Below are 13,927 nucleotides of genomic sequence, written 5' to 3'. Positions count from 1 at the left end.
TGACAATTGTGAAGTGTGAGACGAATGAAAGTGATAAGGCAAGTACAATTTTAAAAAATGTTTCGCAATTTTTGGACCTTTTTCTCTGTAAAATAAGTCAAAACTTTTTAAAAATTACAAAACATAACAAAAATTTTAGATTTAAACCAATTTTTTATGTCATCAAGTCATTTTTTGCGTGTTTTTGTCGGTAAATATATGAAAATATTCAAAAAGAAAAATATAGGGGGAGGACTTGTAAAATATTTTTTGGAATTGTACTTGCCTAAATCTGAATGTGCATAAATGACGATTTTCTAATGTGCCAACGACAGGTATTTTATTTGAAATTCATGGATTTTTATTAAAAATTCGAAGAAAAAAAATCTTAAGTCAACATGTACTGCTTAGCTAACGATCTTAAGAACTTAATTTTCCTCGCAGTAGCTGCTTGTCTGCTAATTTCGTCATTATTATTCGCATTCAGCTCCAATAAGCCCATATACGAGATTGCCTGCAACTTTCTCTTGTGTTCTCCCTTCTTGTTGTGCATGTTAATGATGAATTCGAGCAACGTTACGTCCCAAATGCATCCGTAATAGGCATCCATGGCATCCGAGAAGCTATAAGTCTTTTCCGTGATACTTTTGAAGGCAAGTCCGTAGTCTGTTTCTTCCAGAAATTGACAAAGAATGGCAGCTTGCATGTACGAACCCAAATTTGTGGTGCACTTGATCATGCGACGAATGATGTGCTCATCGAAATTCGGTCTGGCATGCGTAAAATTGCAATATTCGCTGGCGGTGATCAATACAGTGACGTAATATTTCATCGCTGATTCGTGACTGCCGTTGACAAACTCTAAATCGCCCTTTAACTTGAGCCACGAGATGTTGGTTGGGTAATAACGGAATGCTTGTTTGAGTAAAGTGTTGATTGTCTCGGAAACGGCTTTGATGTTGTATCCATTGGCACTAAAAAATTCAAAATTTATGAAAAAAATTAATTTTTTCATTGAAAAATACTTACTTGCTAACCGTTGCAGGCCATAATAACATGTACTCGGCATAAATTTCGAAATTTCCATCATCTTTCAAGGCATTGTGAAGACGAGACAGCAACGACAACAAAATCGAAATAATAAAAGGATCTCGCAATCGTTTCAAAAACGCATTTAAATTCAAATTCTGCTGCAACGAAGGCGAATCTCTCGAATCGCGTCCCGTTTGTCGCTTCGTACTTGCCGCATTATTCGGTTGATTCAGAAAAACCGGCAAAATCATGTCCCACGGTTCCTTATTCACCTTTTTCTGGACTTGTCCCTTCATTTTGTCGATGTCAATGATGGCCGTAGCAAAAGCCGAACACAAATCCAAGTACGCCGAACGCTTTTCCGTCGTTATTACGCTTTGCCATTCACAGAGATTGAGTAACATCGTCGCCGCTGCCTCCAAAATCTCCAAACGCGGGATGACACTTTCGTTATTTGTGAGTGTTGCGAGAAGTTGCTTCGCACTGGCAACAATACCGGCTGGTTTACGAGGCCATTCTTCCGAACATTGCTGAATTTGGATGAAATAAATTTCGTATTGAATTAATTTCCCCAGTTTGACGACATTTGGGTTCGATGCGAAGTCAGCACGTTGCGTTTCAGCTTTTACCGCATTGAGCATCGTGATTGCTGTTGAAAAATCACTTTTTCCCACGAGTTCTTTGGCTTTTCCCGTAAGCACGTAGGAAAAATCTTGCAAGAATCCGCGTGGTAATGACAGGATTAAAGCGCGAATTGGATCCGGAATCACCCAACTTGGGTTTATGCTCCATAGAAGCTTACTTGGGTTCATGCTCGCCAAACGGACTAACAGCGTACGTGACGTTTTCGGATTTGTACAGTTGATTAATTGACGTTCGATGTGCGCGATCTCCAAGCGACTCATCGTTTTGCCCTCCGTAAACGACCAATTTGTGTTTTGAGCGATTCCTGTGATGGTAATTGCGTCTTCGGACTTTTGACGTCGCAAATCGCTGATTTCTTGCTGCGATAAAACCGTGGATGGCTTCAAAAGTGTGTTCAATTGTAAATCTGACAAAATTGAAACGAGCCGCAAAACGTATTGTTTTATCTTGACACGAGATTTTGTGTCGAAACTGTTGTAGGTGTCGTTAATTGTGGCGAAAAATTTTTCGAGGACGTCATCATTTCGTTTGTATTTCTCGATAAAAAGGTCAAAAGCCATCATGTCAGTGTCATCGACGATGTATCGGATGGTATTTAAGGCGATTACAGTGTGATATGTTTCACGCCCATTGCTCGGAAGTTGTCCCGTGGAGAGAGATCCTTCAACATCGAGTTCTAAAATTTTTCGTTGCACGATCGGAATTTCACATTTTAAGTTGTCTTCCTTCAAAACGTCGACAATTCCTTCGTATTTGGCCATTATTGACTTGTTCATCTTCAGTAACAGGCTTTGGTCTTCCTCAAAGACGCCACAAGCGAGTAAATATGCTTCCAACTCTTCTTCATCGACGGTGCAATACAAAAAATCCTTCTTGCCTTTCATCGCGTACTCATGCTTTAACATCCGCAAGCTGTCACGACACTTCAAAACATTCTCACGAGCCTTCCCGTAACTCTTGATGAACAAAAAGTAGATGCACAAGTCGAAATAAATCTGGGTTTGTACCTCAATTTTCGAAATTGGCTCCGCAGCATCGAATTTCTGCAGCACATTGTCACTATTTGCATCTAACGCCACAAAACAATCATAAGTCAAGAGTTTAAACGCCTCTTTATCTTCCATAATTTGCGTTAAAAAGTCTATGCTGTTCTGCGTGAGTGCCTCCATCGACGAAATGAAGTAATCATCACGAGTAGGAATCAAATTGGGATCTGGCCCGGGCGGGATCATCACAACTTTGTTACTTTTTGTCTGGCATCCCCGCCTTACTTGAGCTCGCAAGATAAAACGATGATATAAAGTCAAGGCGAATGTCAGTGATTGCTTTGAACCATCGGGACCAATAACGCAATCGTTCACGAGTGATATCGGTAAGTTTTGAACTTTGCCAGATGTCACAGTGCACAAATCGCTTAACAATTGAACTTGTTTCGACAGCGGAAGATTTTTCTCGATAATGTCGAGGTTGAAATGCAAATGTGCGGCGACTTTTAATGCGAGAATTTTTAATGCCAGGTTTTTGCGACCGATTTTTGCTTGTAAACCTTCTTTTTTACTCGCTTCCGAGTCGGGAGAGCTGGGCTCCGTGGGAGATACTTCCGTCACCGAGAGAAAAAGTTGAATTAAATCAATGGGAGATGGATCTAAAAACAAGAAAAATTAATTTAAATTTTTTTTTTCAATAAAAAAAAAAATTACCCGGCTTCAATTTCTTCAAATGCAAATCCAATAAACTCGGTTTGAGCAGAAATTCGAACCAAAGAACTGTTTCTTCAGGTAAAGGAGCTGTCCCGGGCTTCAAAACGTCAACTTCCATCATTGTTTTAATTGATTTTTAATTATTTCTATGTAAAAAACTTTTAAATTGTTGCATTTAATTCTCAGAAAATAATCAAAACATTGAAATTGCCGTCAGATGGCTCTGCAGTCAGCTTGTCAACATCCTGTTTAGCGCCTCCAAACCGGAAATTCGAACTAAAATAGTTGCCGTTACTAAAAAGGAAACACGTGGTTGCCTTGACGACCAATTTCAAACAAATAACGGGAAATTTCATAACAATGAACTTGAAGAAAATCCTTTTAAACTCTTAAAAAGTTGAAAATATTCCTTAAAAATATAAAAAAAATATTAAATGGCGAGTGAAAAGGTAAAAAAATTCAAAAATTATCTGAAAAACTTCGAATTTAAATGAAATTTTAATTTTTTTTAGGTACTCTTTCGTCACGATGACGTCCATGGCAGCGGTGACATATATTTCATCTGGCAAACGGGCAATGGGCAACTTCTGGCAACAACTGGAGTCGATCAAACTGTCGCTATTTTCAATCGTCAAGGACAAATTGTTGAAAGAATCGTTCTCCCGGGTTTTTGTTCGGGCTTTGCTTGGGAATCTGAAGGCGATTTGTTAGCAATTACTACTTCAAACACATCTCACGTCATTATTTGGGACTCTAATACGCATAAAAGGCAACAAATCGACACGGGACTTCGTGATCCTCCTTCATGCTTAATTTGGGCAAAAAATCAACCATTACTTGCGATTGCTACATCTCGCGGAAATTTGGCATTGTATAATCATCTAACGACAAAACGCATTCCTGTGTTAGGAAAACACAACAAAAAAATTATTTGCGGCGCTTGGTCGAGTGAAAATTTATTAGCGCTCGGCAGTGAAGATAAAACGTTCTCAATTAGCAACGAAGAGGGCGATTCCTTAAGAATTGTTCATCTGAGAGACACTCCATCGGACATGTATTTCGCTGAAATGCGAACGGATGATCATGTTTCAGGTGAAACTACAGTCAGTATGATTTTGGGGAAACGTACGTTATATTTGTATTACATGCCGGAACCAGATTCCCCAATTGAGCTTGGATTTCAGCAAAAATACGGACAATTGATGCAACATAAATGGTTCAAAGATGGTCTCATCATGCTCGGATTTTCCCTTGGATACGTCGTTGTCATTTCCACCCATCCCAAAGAAGTTGGTCAAGAATTATGGCAAGTTCGGAATCACCGAGACTCTCTCGTTAGCATCGCAATCACAAAAGAACTCGAATTAATAGCGTCGTGCGGCGATAACAACATAAAAATCCATTCAATGGACAACTGGCAAGAAACGAGCAAAATATTGACGTTACAGGATCAAGCCCCGTTAAAGGGAATAAATTGGAGCTCGGATGGTCAATTATTAGCAGCTACAACGCAACAAGGCTCAATTTGTGTTTTTGTCACGAAATTACATTCGTTGCATGCGGTTTCGCCTCCTCGCATCGCTTTGCTAAGCAACTTGACGGAAGTGTCAATTTATCACTACAACGCTGACAAAATCAAACTTTTGCCGCACGTCGTGAATTTAGAGATTGAACCTTCCTTTCTCGCCATCGGACCTTATCATCTCTTATGTGGCATGAACAACCATGTCTGGTTTTACGATTTGGGACGTTCCTTACTTGATATTCCGATGGCAATGGGCGATCGGGAGTACATGACAGAAATTAAGGAAGCAACGTTAAATGCTGAATATTGCGCCGTTTTGTGTGGCGGTCAAATAATGTTACATCCGATCGAATCTTCAAATCCAGCGACACAAGATCATGAACCTCGTATTTTCCCGGATGAGCTTTTTGGGATGCAAGAGAACGTAATTACTTGTATGACACTGACAAACGACTTTTTATGCTTTGGCACAGATTTGGGGATAATTGTGCATTTTTCGTTGGAACAATGGGCAGTTGTTATTCAATATCGATACGAAATGGGCATCAAACAGATATTCTCAGACTTGGAAAGTGCCCGTTTAGTCATCCTAAATGACCAGAATCAGGGTTTTGTGTATATTCCAACGAGCGAAGATGTCATCAAAATACCTGAATTACCGAAAAATTGCACCGGAGTCTTGTGGGATTACGCTCATCCAAGTACTTTTGTGGCTTTTGACTCGAAAACTTGCGTGACATATGTCTATATTCGTCACAGCATCAAGGGAAAGTACATCGAACGTGTGGGGCAAACGAAATTATTGACGGAACAACTTCCCCTGATGTGCTATGATGGCACAATTGTCAACAGCAGTGGCGGCAGAATCAGTTCCATGACATTAGACACCCATAGAAATGATCCCAGTAACACGACGGAGGAGCAATTGACCATGGCATTAGCTCTTCGACGCATGAACGAATGTTGGGAATTTTGCAAAGGACTCGATCGTGAAGAATTTTGGATAAAAGTTGGAAATGCAGCGTTGAATGACATCGACATCCAATTCGCGATCAAGGTTTTTCGTCATATCCAACATGCCGCCATGGTAACTGCCCTCGAGGAAATTCAAAATATCGAGGATGTGAATTTACTTTCGGGATATTGTGCACTTTTACTTGGCGAAGTTGAATTAGCAAAAACTCTCTTTGCGAGCAGCACTAATCCGAAAGAAGCTCTCGATTTATGTCGCGATTTGTTGAATTATGAACAAGCGTTGGCCATAGCAAAAAATCTCGCTCCTGATGAAGTTCCTTTCATTGCGCGGGAATATGCGCAGCAACTCGAGTACACCGGAAATTATCAAGAAGCTCTCTTAAATTACGAAAAAGCGAGTAATTTCGAACCACGAATGGATGACAATGAGGAGCAAATTCATCGACATTTCGTAATTTGTCGAGCAGGTACAGCTCGAACGAGTATAAAATCCGGAGATTATCGCAAAGGAATGCAAATCGCGATCGAAATGAAAGATCCTGCGTTGTTAAAAGACTGCGGTGAGGCTCTTGTGAGTACCGGGCATATCTCTGAAGGAGCTCAACTCATGGAAAAGGCAGAAAATTGGGATCGCGCTTGTCAGTTGTACATTCAGCTCAAACAATGGAATCGCGTTGACGATATTTTGCCGCATGTAACGTCGATGAAACTCCATTCCGTCTATGCAAAAGCCAAAGAAAGTGAAGGAAGGTATCGGGAGGCGATGAATAGTTATCGAATTGCCAATGATATGGACAGCGTGGTGCGAATTTTAATTGATCACATGAATGATCCGCATTCCGCTTCGGAAATTGTGCTGAGTACAAGAAGTGTTGATGGGTCTAAAATGCTCGCGCGGTTCTTCCAAAATATCGGAGATTATGACTCGGCGATACAATTTCTCGTGTTATGTGGTTGCATATCGGATGCCTTTCAATTGGCGCAAAAATACAACAAAATGCGACATTATGGGGAAGTGCTCGAGCAATATGATAATGCGAAATCTGCGGATTTTTTGGCATTAGCGAAACATTTCGAAACGGAAAAGTACACAATACTTACGGGAAAATATTATTTCTTGGCGAAGGAATATTCAAAAGCACTAAAACACTTGCTCAAAGCTTCATCCTTCAATAATGAGGAAAATACGGCACTTTCGTTGGCGATCGATTGTGTGGCAACCTCAAACGATGACAAACTCGCGAATCAACTAATTGAATTTTTGCTGGGAGAAAGTGATGGAGTTCCAAAAGACCCGAAACTGCTCTTTAGACTTTACATGGCACGACGACAGTACAAGGAGGCAGCAAAAGCAGCTGTTATAATCGCGAATCAGGAGCAAATTTCGGGAAATTATCGCACGTCACACGATTTGCTCTTTTCCATGTATCAAGAACTAAAGAGAAATAATTTGACAATAGCGAATGATATGAGATACGCCTTAAATTTGCTACATCGCTATACCTTAGTTCGGGTTCATGTCAAAAGACAAGATCATGCCCTGGCAGCACGTTTGCTGGTGCAAGTTGCTTCGAATATTTCACAATTTCCGTCACGTAAGTTTGATTTTCACTAAAAAAAATTGAAAAAAATCTTAAAAATTTAATTTTTTTTAGATGTTGTTCCGATCCTTACCTCAGCAGTGATTGAATGTCAAAGAGCTGGTCTCAAAAAATACGCTTTTGAGTACGCCGTAACACTAATGAGACCTGAACATCGCTCCCAAATCGACCCAAAGTACATTAAAAAAGTTGAAACCATCGTGAGACGTGCTCCGAAAGGCGTAAAAGACCTGGAAGATGATGTCGAAGCAGAAACATCTCCATGTCCGAAATGTGATGCGAATTTGCAAGATATGGAAATTAATTGTCATCAATGTAAAACTACAATTCCTATTTGTATTGCTTCGGTAAGATGTTTAAAAAATATTTTTTTCACAAATTTTTAATAAAATTTAATTTTAGGGTCGTCACATTTTGAAAGAAAATATGGTAGTTTGTCCCGAATGTGACTTTCCAGCAATTCGATCAGAGATGATAAAGTAAGATTTTCATTTTTCAATTAAAAACGAGTTGTTTATTTATCAACTTTTGTAATTTTAGGGTTCTTGACCAATCCAACGAATGTCCAATGTGTGCTGAAAATGTCGATTCCAATCGTTTGATTGACATTGATGATATTTCACCTTATTTGATGTAAAAAAAATATCCATTTTAGGACTAAATGTATTCTTTCTTTAAATGGTCTTCGATGAAGATTCTTAAATGTCGTTTAAAAGTGCAATAAAATTTATTTCAATCTTGATACGAGATTTCGCATGGAATTTAATGGAAAATGTGAGGATGTAAAAAAAAGATAACGACACGCGGCGTTCCCCAGCGATCACCTATCCAAGTACTATCAACCAAAATCTCAATTTGAAATTATTAATTAATGAATTAAATAATTAATTTAAAATTCATTAATCATTTTAAAATTTTAATTTAATTTTAATCAATTTAAAATTTTTATTTTAAAATTAAAAAAATTAATTATTAAAAATTTAATTAAAAACTAAATTATTTTTTTAAAAAATAATTTAAAATATTTATTTACTAAGGCCGCTCCAAATTTTTTTTGAACTTTTTGTCCCATGCCCAATTTCAAAAGTCGAAAATCCAATGGGGAAAAATAAAAAAAAAAAAGTTAAAAATTTCATCAAAATTGACTGTTTTTTTGTCTTTTTTCATATTTTTTCAAGGAATTTTACAAAATTTTTTAAAATATTTTAAATTTTTAAGAATTTTTGTATTGAAAATCGTATTTTAACATGAATTTTCTTCGTTAAAATTTTTTTTAAAAAAATTATTTTTCAAAATTTTTTGACAGTTGTTTTTACAATTTTTAACTTGAAATATTTTGAGATAAATTTTAAATTGTCAATGTAGATACCATAAAATCAACTAAAATATTGATTTTTCACAAAAAACTGTTAAAATTTTGTCATTTTATATGAAACAGTATTTCAATTTTTTTTTTTACTTTGCCCCCCCCCATTTTGAAAAAAAGTTTTTGGGACAAAAAGTTCGAAATAAATTTGGAGCGGCCTAATTTAAATTAATTTTAATTTAATTTAATTTTTAATTAAAATTAATTAATTTAATTTAAAATTAATTAATTTAATTTTTTTCATGATATAATTAAATTCAATTATTTTTTAAAAAATTAATTTAATTTTTAAATAAAATTACTAAATTCAATTAGGTAAAATATTTTTAATGAATTTAAATTTTTTTTTTAATTTTTTACTTTAATTGATTCATTAATTAATAATTTTGGCTGTCCTCTTAAACTCACCTTATTTTTCCTTCACTACATAAAAAAAAATGAAAACCACAAATTTTATGATAATTTTCTTTATTTTTCCATTACGATGTGTGTCAGTTAAAATTGTTACTTGAATTTATCTAATTTTAGGTTAGTGTTTAGATATTTTTTTATAATCATGTTCCATTAACTTCATCTTTTTTTCATAATATCTTTCATTTTTTTTTCTTCTATTTAAAAACAGCTTCATAAAATTCATTCTTTTCTATCATATTTGTTGAATTGAAATGACACGACGGATATATAAATGTTTTTTTTTATTATATATATTTTTTTTATTAAATATTTATTTTTTTAATACACGAATCCGTTTATTTATTTTATAATTTTCGTTGCTTATTTCGGGTGCAAAATTTCTAATTTTAATATTTTTTTGTGAAATATTTTTATTTTTTTTATATATGAAAATTTCTGAGCTGCAAAGGATTTTTTCTTTCTAAAATCTTCTTTTTTAAATAGTTAACTGTTTTTCATTCTATTTTTTTTCTCTAACTCATCAAGCAAGTCCGTATGCTTTTGAAAAATACGATGAATCGTAACAACTTTTCTAGTAAATTTTTTAGATATTTTTTTCTTTCTAAATTCAAGGAATTTCTGACAATTTTCATTCGATTTAATTTAACTTTTTTAAAATAAATTCTTAAATTTAATGACTGTTCTTACGTGATTAATATTTTTTTTTATGTTCCTAACATTAGTGGGATTTACGGCTAACCTAAACGACAAATGATTTAAACAATAATGTGATAAATGATACAGAGCACTTACAAATAATTTCCCTAAAATTTATAATGATTACATTTAATATCATACTTTTTTTTTTGTTTAGCACATTTTTTTTTTCAATTCTCTAATATATATTTTTTTTTCTTCAAAAAAATAAACTACATTTCATTCCATGTACGAGATTTTCACTTCTTTACAACAAAAATAACTTATTTCCGTCGCCTATGCTGCGGATGCGGTTCCTGCTATTGACTATGCAAGCGATTTGCTTTCGGGACAGCGCCTACAATGCGAACGCGCGGATTATTTTGACTTGCTGGATGAAAGTCGCAAAACTCTGGAGGCGGTGCGAGAACAACTGTCGCAGGTCCCATCGTTGCTACGCTGTCGCTGTCATCGGAATCCGCTTCCAATGGGGGTGGGAGTTGGGCAAGCGATACGGCACGAATTTGATTTTGCATGGCTTTTGCACGTTGAGCTGCTAGCTGAGCCGCCTGTTTGCGTGTCAGCGAATTGTGACGTTGGAAACCCATGGAAGGCGGGCTCGGACTCAAGTCGTCGTCGTCGGAACGTTGCTCGTTGCTCAATTGTTGTTGCAAATCGAGCTTTTTCGGTGTAATGGTGCCTGCTTTGTGAGCTTGGATTTGACTGAGGGTTTGCTGATAACGCTGTTGTTGTTGTTGCTGTTGCAATGTTGGCGTTCTCGTCTTTTCGGGCAATGCAGGAGCTTGTTGCTAAAAATTTTTAAAGAAAAAATTAGAAAAAATTTCTTTTTAAAGTCAAAAATTTAAAATTTTACCTGTGGAATCATTTTCGAAACAATGCTGTTGGTTATTCTCGTCGTAACGGGCGTCGTGTTAAATTGTGCGGCAACTTTCTTTGGTTGTTCATTCATGTTATTGGGGGTGGATTGTGAGGTGTTATTGATTGAATTACTATTTTTATACGAATTACTGCTACTAATTATGTGTGTGCTCGTTTGCTTTAGAATTGATGTTGGTTGGGTGGTTTTTTGCACTAAAGAAGGCTTCAAGTTGTTTTGTTGTTGTGTTTGCGGTGTCGTTTGTTGAACCGGAGGCGCTTTAACAGTCGTTTTTTCAACTTGTACGACTTGTTTCGCGACGACTTCTTGCTTCATGATGACCGGAGCTTTCTTCGTTTCGGGAGTTCCATTGTTGTTGACTTGAATCTCTTGATCGCTACTGACGCCAGATGATGAATTATCGCCTTCTTCGTTGTTTTCGTTGATGCGATTCTGGTTTTGTTGACGCAAGAAGTCGTTTGGATATGATTTGGATGACTTGAGTTTCGTGCGCATCTTTTGGATGTCATCGACGGAGAACGATTGAGCCATCGAACTTGAACCGCTGCTTGATCCGCTATAAAAAAAAAACAAGAAATAATTAAAAATTCTGATTTTTAATTTTTTTTTAAACTTCAAATATTTTTTTTTTTCAAAAATTATCTCAATATTTAAAAAAATAATTTTTTAAAAAATAAATTCTTTTCGTATAATTTTTCCAAAAAAAAAAAAAAATCACAATTTAAACAAAAAAATCATTAAAAATTTTTCGGGTAATTTTTTCATACTAATTTTTTTTTTTTTTTAATTTTAAAAATAATAATAATAATTATTTTTTTTTTCGTATAATTTTTCAAAATATTTCTATCGATTTAAAAAAAAATAAATTTTCATTAAAAATTTAGATAAATTTTTCATACTAATTTTTCAAAAATTTAAAAATAAATTATTGAAAGTAATTTTTTTACGATATGATTTTTTTAAATAATTTTTTTACTTAAAATTTTAAGAATTTAAATTTAATCAATAAAATTAAATTTTTTTAAACAAAAAAAAAATAATTCTTTCACTCATTTTAAATGAAAAAATTCTTAAACTTTTTTGAATTTAAAAAAAATTCTTAAAAAGTTTTTTTGAAATAAATTTAAATAAAACAAAATCCTTACCTTGCATTACTATTACCACTCGTCTCAATTGGTTGCGGCTGTGGACTGATATTATTGTTGTTCGAGCTATTAACTTGGATTGTCGTCGTATTATTCGCATTTGGCACAATCTTCACTTGTCTCACGGAAATATCCTCTTCGCCATCGGACTCACTGAAGCTGTAATCCGGCTCTGGAATCATCGGAGCAGGTCCATTGCTGCTAAATTTGCCTGTCGAAGCTGGTTGATTCATCGCTGGCGGCGCAGGAGGAGGCGGAATATTTCCTGGAAGACCTGGCTGAGCATAAGGACTTACGACGCTACTCGATTTGTTGACAGCAACAGTTTCAGCAACGTTATTAACAACTGTCGAAGTTGCATTTGTTGTCGCCGGAGGTTCAGTTCTCGGTTGATTACTTGCGATTTTCTTCAAATCCTGTGGCGATGCGTAAATTTTCGCATTGGATCCCGGTCTGAAGCTCGACATGATTTCCGTTTCCTTCGCTTGACCTGCGGATTCTTTGACTTGTTGCTGATTTGCCGTCTTTTGTTGTTGCATTTGCTGCATTTTTGCTTGAATTTGCTTTTGCAAGTTGACGGTGCTCTCGTATTCGGATTTGACGTCGACTTTGACGACTTGCCCGACAACTGCGGGAATTGGAGGCGGAGGACAAGTTGGCGGCGGAAGATTTAAACGTGACATTGACATATTCAAGTTGTGCATGTCGTCTTGCGAACGGTGATTTTTGAAGGTTTGGGTCCATTGGATGCTGTTCGTGGATGAATTTAGACCAGTTGCGAGATCTGGGGTGCTGTGGAACGTACGTTTGAGGTCAGATTGCACAGTTGGAATTGCCACGGGACGTCCTTTTAATGTTCCCGTTCTGCCTTTTTGCTTTCTTTTCATGTCAGCAACACTCGCATAAACTAACGGAGCTTTATTGGGAGATGCGGGCGGTGTTGTCGCACTACTATCCAAGCCACTCGATTGGAAGCGACTCGAAGTCATCATCGTACTAAAGCGATTATTTTGCGAATCGGTGCCATGTTGTCGTGAAAACAGCTCTTCCAACTCGGCAGCTGTGATGCGACTTGATGTCGGGCGAGATTTGATGCTGGCGACACGTGGTTGCGTTGGCGTTCCCGGACCATGAGCTGTTGGCGTTGACATTGCTGACGAATGCATGACAGCATGATTGATCGACTCGATCGAATTGCATTTCGTGTGATTTGCGCTGTCATCGTCGTCCTTTTCGCCGCCATTTTCCAAGCCAGCTACCATGGATTTGGCACGAGCACGTCCTACGCTGAGTGTCGTGCGGGGATCTCGACGAGGAGGCGCTGGAGCGGGAAGTTTGCCGGGTCCGCTCATGCGACGAGGCAACGTAGAGCACTGACGTGTGGCGATTGGCGTGAGGCATCCCGAATTATTGTTATTTGGCACATCTTTCAGAATTGTGTTGGTGGTATGATTATTTGGCAAGGTAACCACAGTGAGGGAGACGAGAGAACCGGAGCGACGAATTAGATCAACGACGTGTTCGTGGGAAGCGGCAGCGACATCTTCACCATTGATCTAAAAAAGGAAAAATTGAATTAGTTTTGAGACCTTTTTAAAGCTCATTTGACTTTTTATCGATTTTTACAAAAAATTCCGAAAGAAAAATATTAAAAATATAATTTTTTGACATTTTTTAATATTTTCTGTTCGACTTCAATTTAATTAAGTTTTAATTTCATTGATAATTCATTCTTCATTCAAATTTGTATGAATATTTTTCTTTTTTTAAAGTCAAGTGATCAAAAAAAAAATAAAAAAAATCTCCATTTTGACAAATTCTAACTATTTTTTTTATTTTTTAATTGAAAAATTTTAAAATATTTAAATTAAAATTAATTTAATGAAAAAAATATCATTTAACGTTCAAAAAAGTTAAAAATTTAATTAAAAATAATTATTTTTTTTTCTCTTTGTTGATCCAAAAAAATCGA

At 36.1% G+C, this 13,927-nt stretch overlaps 3 protein-coding genes across 4 annotated transcripts in view; 1 reads left to right on the top strand and 2 right to left on the bottom strand.

The window, feature by feature from the left end:
* Positions 1-337: 337 nt before the first annotated feature.
* On the bottom strand, positions 338-3,521 carry LOC134833284 (integrator complex subunit 8). Its single transcript, XM_063847557.1, has 3 exons — positions 3,357-3,521; positions 1,009-3,301; positions 338-953 (listed from the first exon to the last, which is right to left on the bottom strand). Exons 1-3 carry the CDS (start codon positions 3,475-3,477, stop codon positions 368-370), a joined length of 3,000 nt encoding a protein of 999 aa, XP_063703627.1. The 5' UTR covers positions 3,478-3,521; the 3' UTR covers positions 338-367.
* Positions 3,522-3,730: 209 nt separating this feature from the next.
* LOC134827356 (WD repeat-containing protein 19) lies at positions 3,731-8,170 on the top strand. The gene is made up of 5 exons (XM_063839956.1): positions 3,731-3,805; positions 3,869-7,451; positions 7,512-7,804; positions 7,860-7,936; positions 7,998-8,170. The coding sequence occupies exons 1-5, from the start codon at positions 3,791-3,793 to the stop codon at positions 8,092-8,094; spliced, it is 4,065 nt and encodes a 1,354-aa protein (XP_063696026.1). The 5' UTR covers positions 3,731-3,790; the 3' UTR covers positions 8,095-8,170.
* A 1,943-nt stretch (positions 8,171-10,113) lies between these two features.
* The window catches only part of LOC134834361 (SH3 and multiple ankyrin repeat domains protein 2), a 58,496-nt gene continuing 54,682 nt past the window's right edge, over positions 10,114-13,927 (bottom strand). For both annotated transcript variants that reach the window (XM_063849001.1, XM_063849009.1), the window contains 3 exons: positions 11,956-13,511; positions 10,787-11,366; positions 10,114-10,721 (listed from right to left, as the gene is read on the bottom strand). In XM_063849001.1, the coding sequence (XP_063705071.1) occupies positions 10,233-10,721; positions 10,787-11,366; positions 11,956-13,511 (2,625 nt within the window). In that variant the 3' untranslated portion in view covers positions 10,114-10,232. The remainder of the gene's footprint in view (positions 10,722-10,786; positions 11,367-11,955; positions 13,512-13,927) is intronic.

This window comes from Culicoides brevitarsis, chromosome 1 (genome assembly GCF_036172545.1).
Source record: "Culicoides brevitarsis isolate CSIRO-B50_1 chromosome 1, AGI_CSIRO_Cbre_v1, whole genome shotgun sequence".
Taxonomy (NCBI): domain Eukaryota; kingdom Metazoa; phylum Arthropoda; class Insecta; order Diptera; family Ceratopogonidae; genus Culicoides; species Culicoides brevitarsis.
The sequence above is the reverse complement of the archived record's forward strand: the minus strand, read 5'-3'. Positions and strand labels throughout refer to the sequence as shown.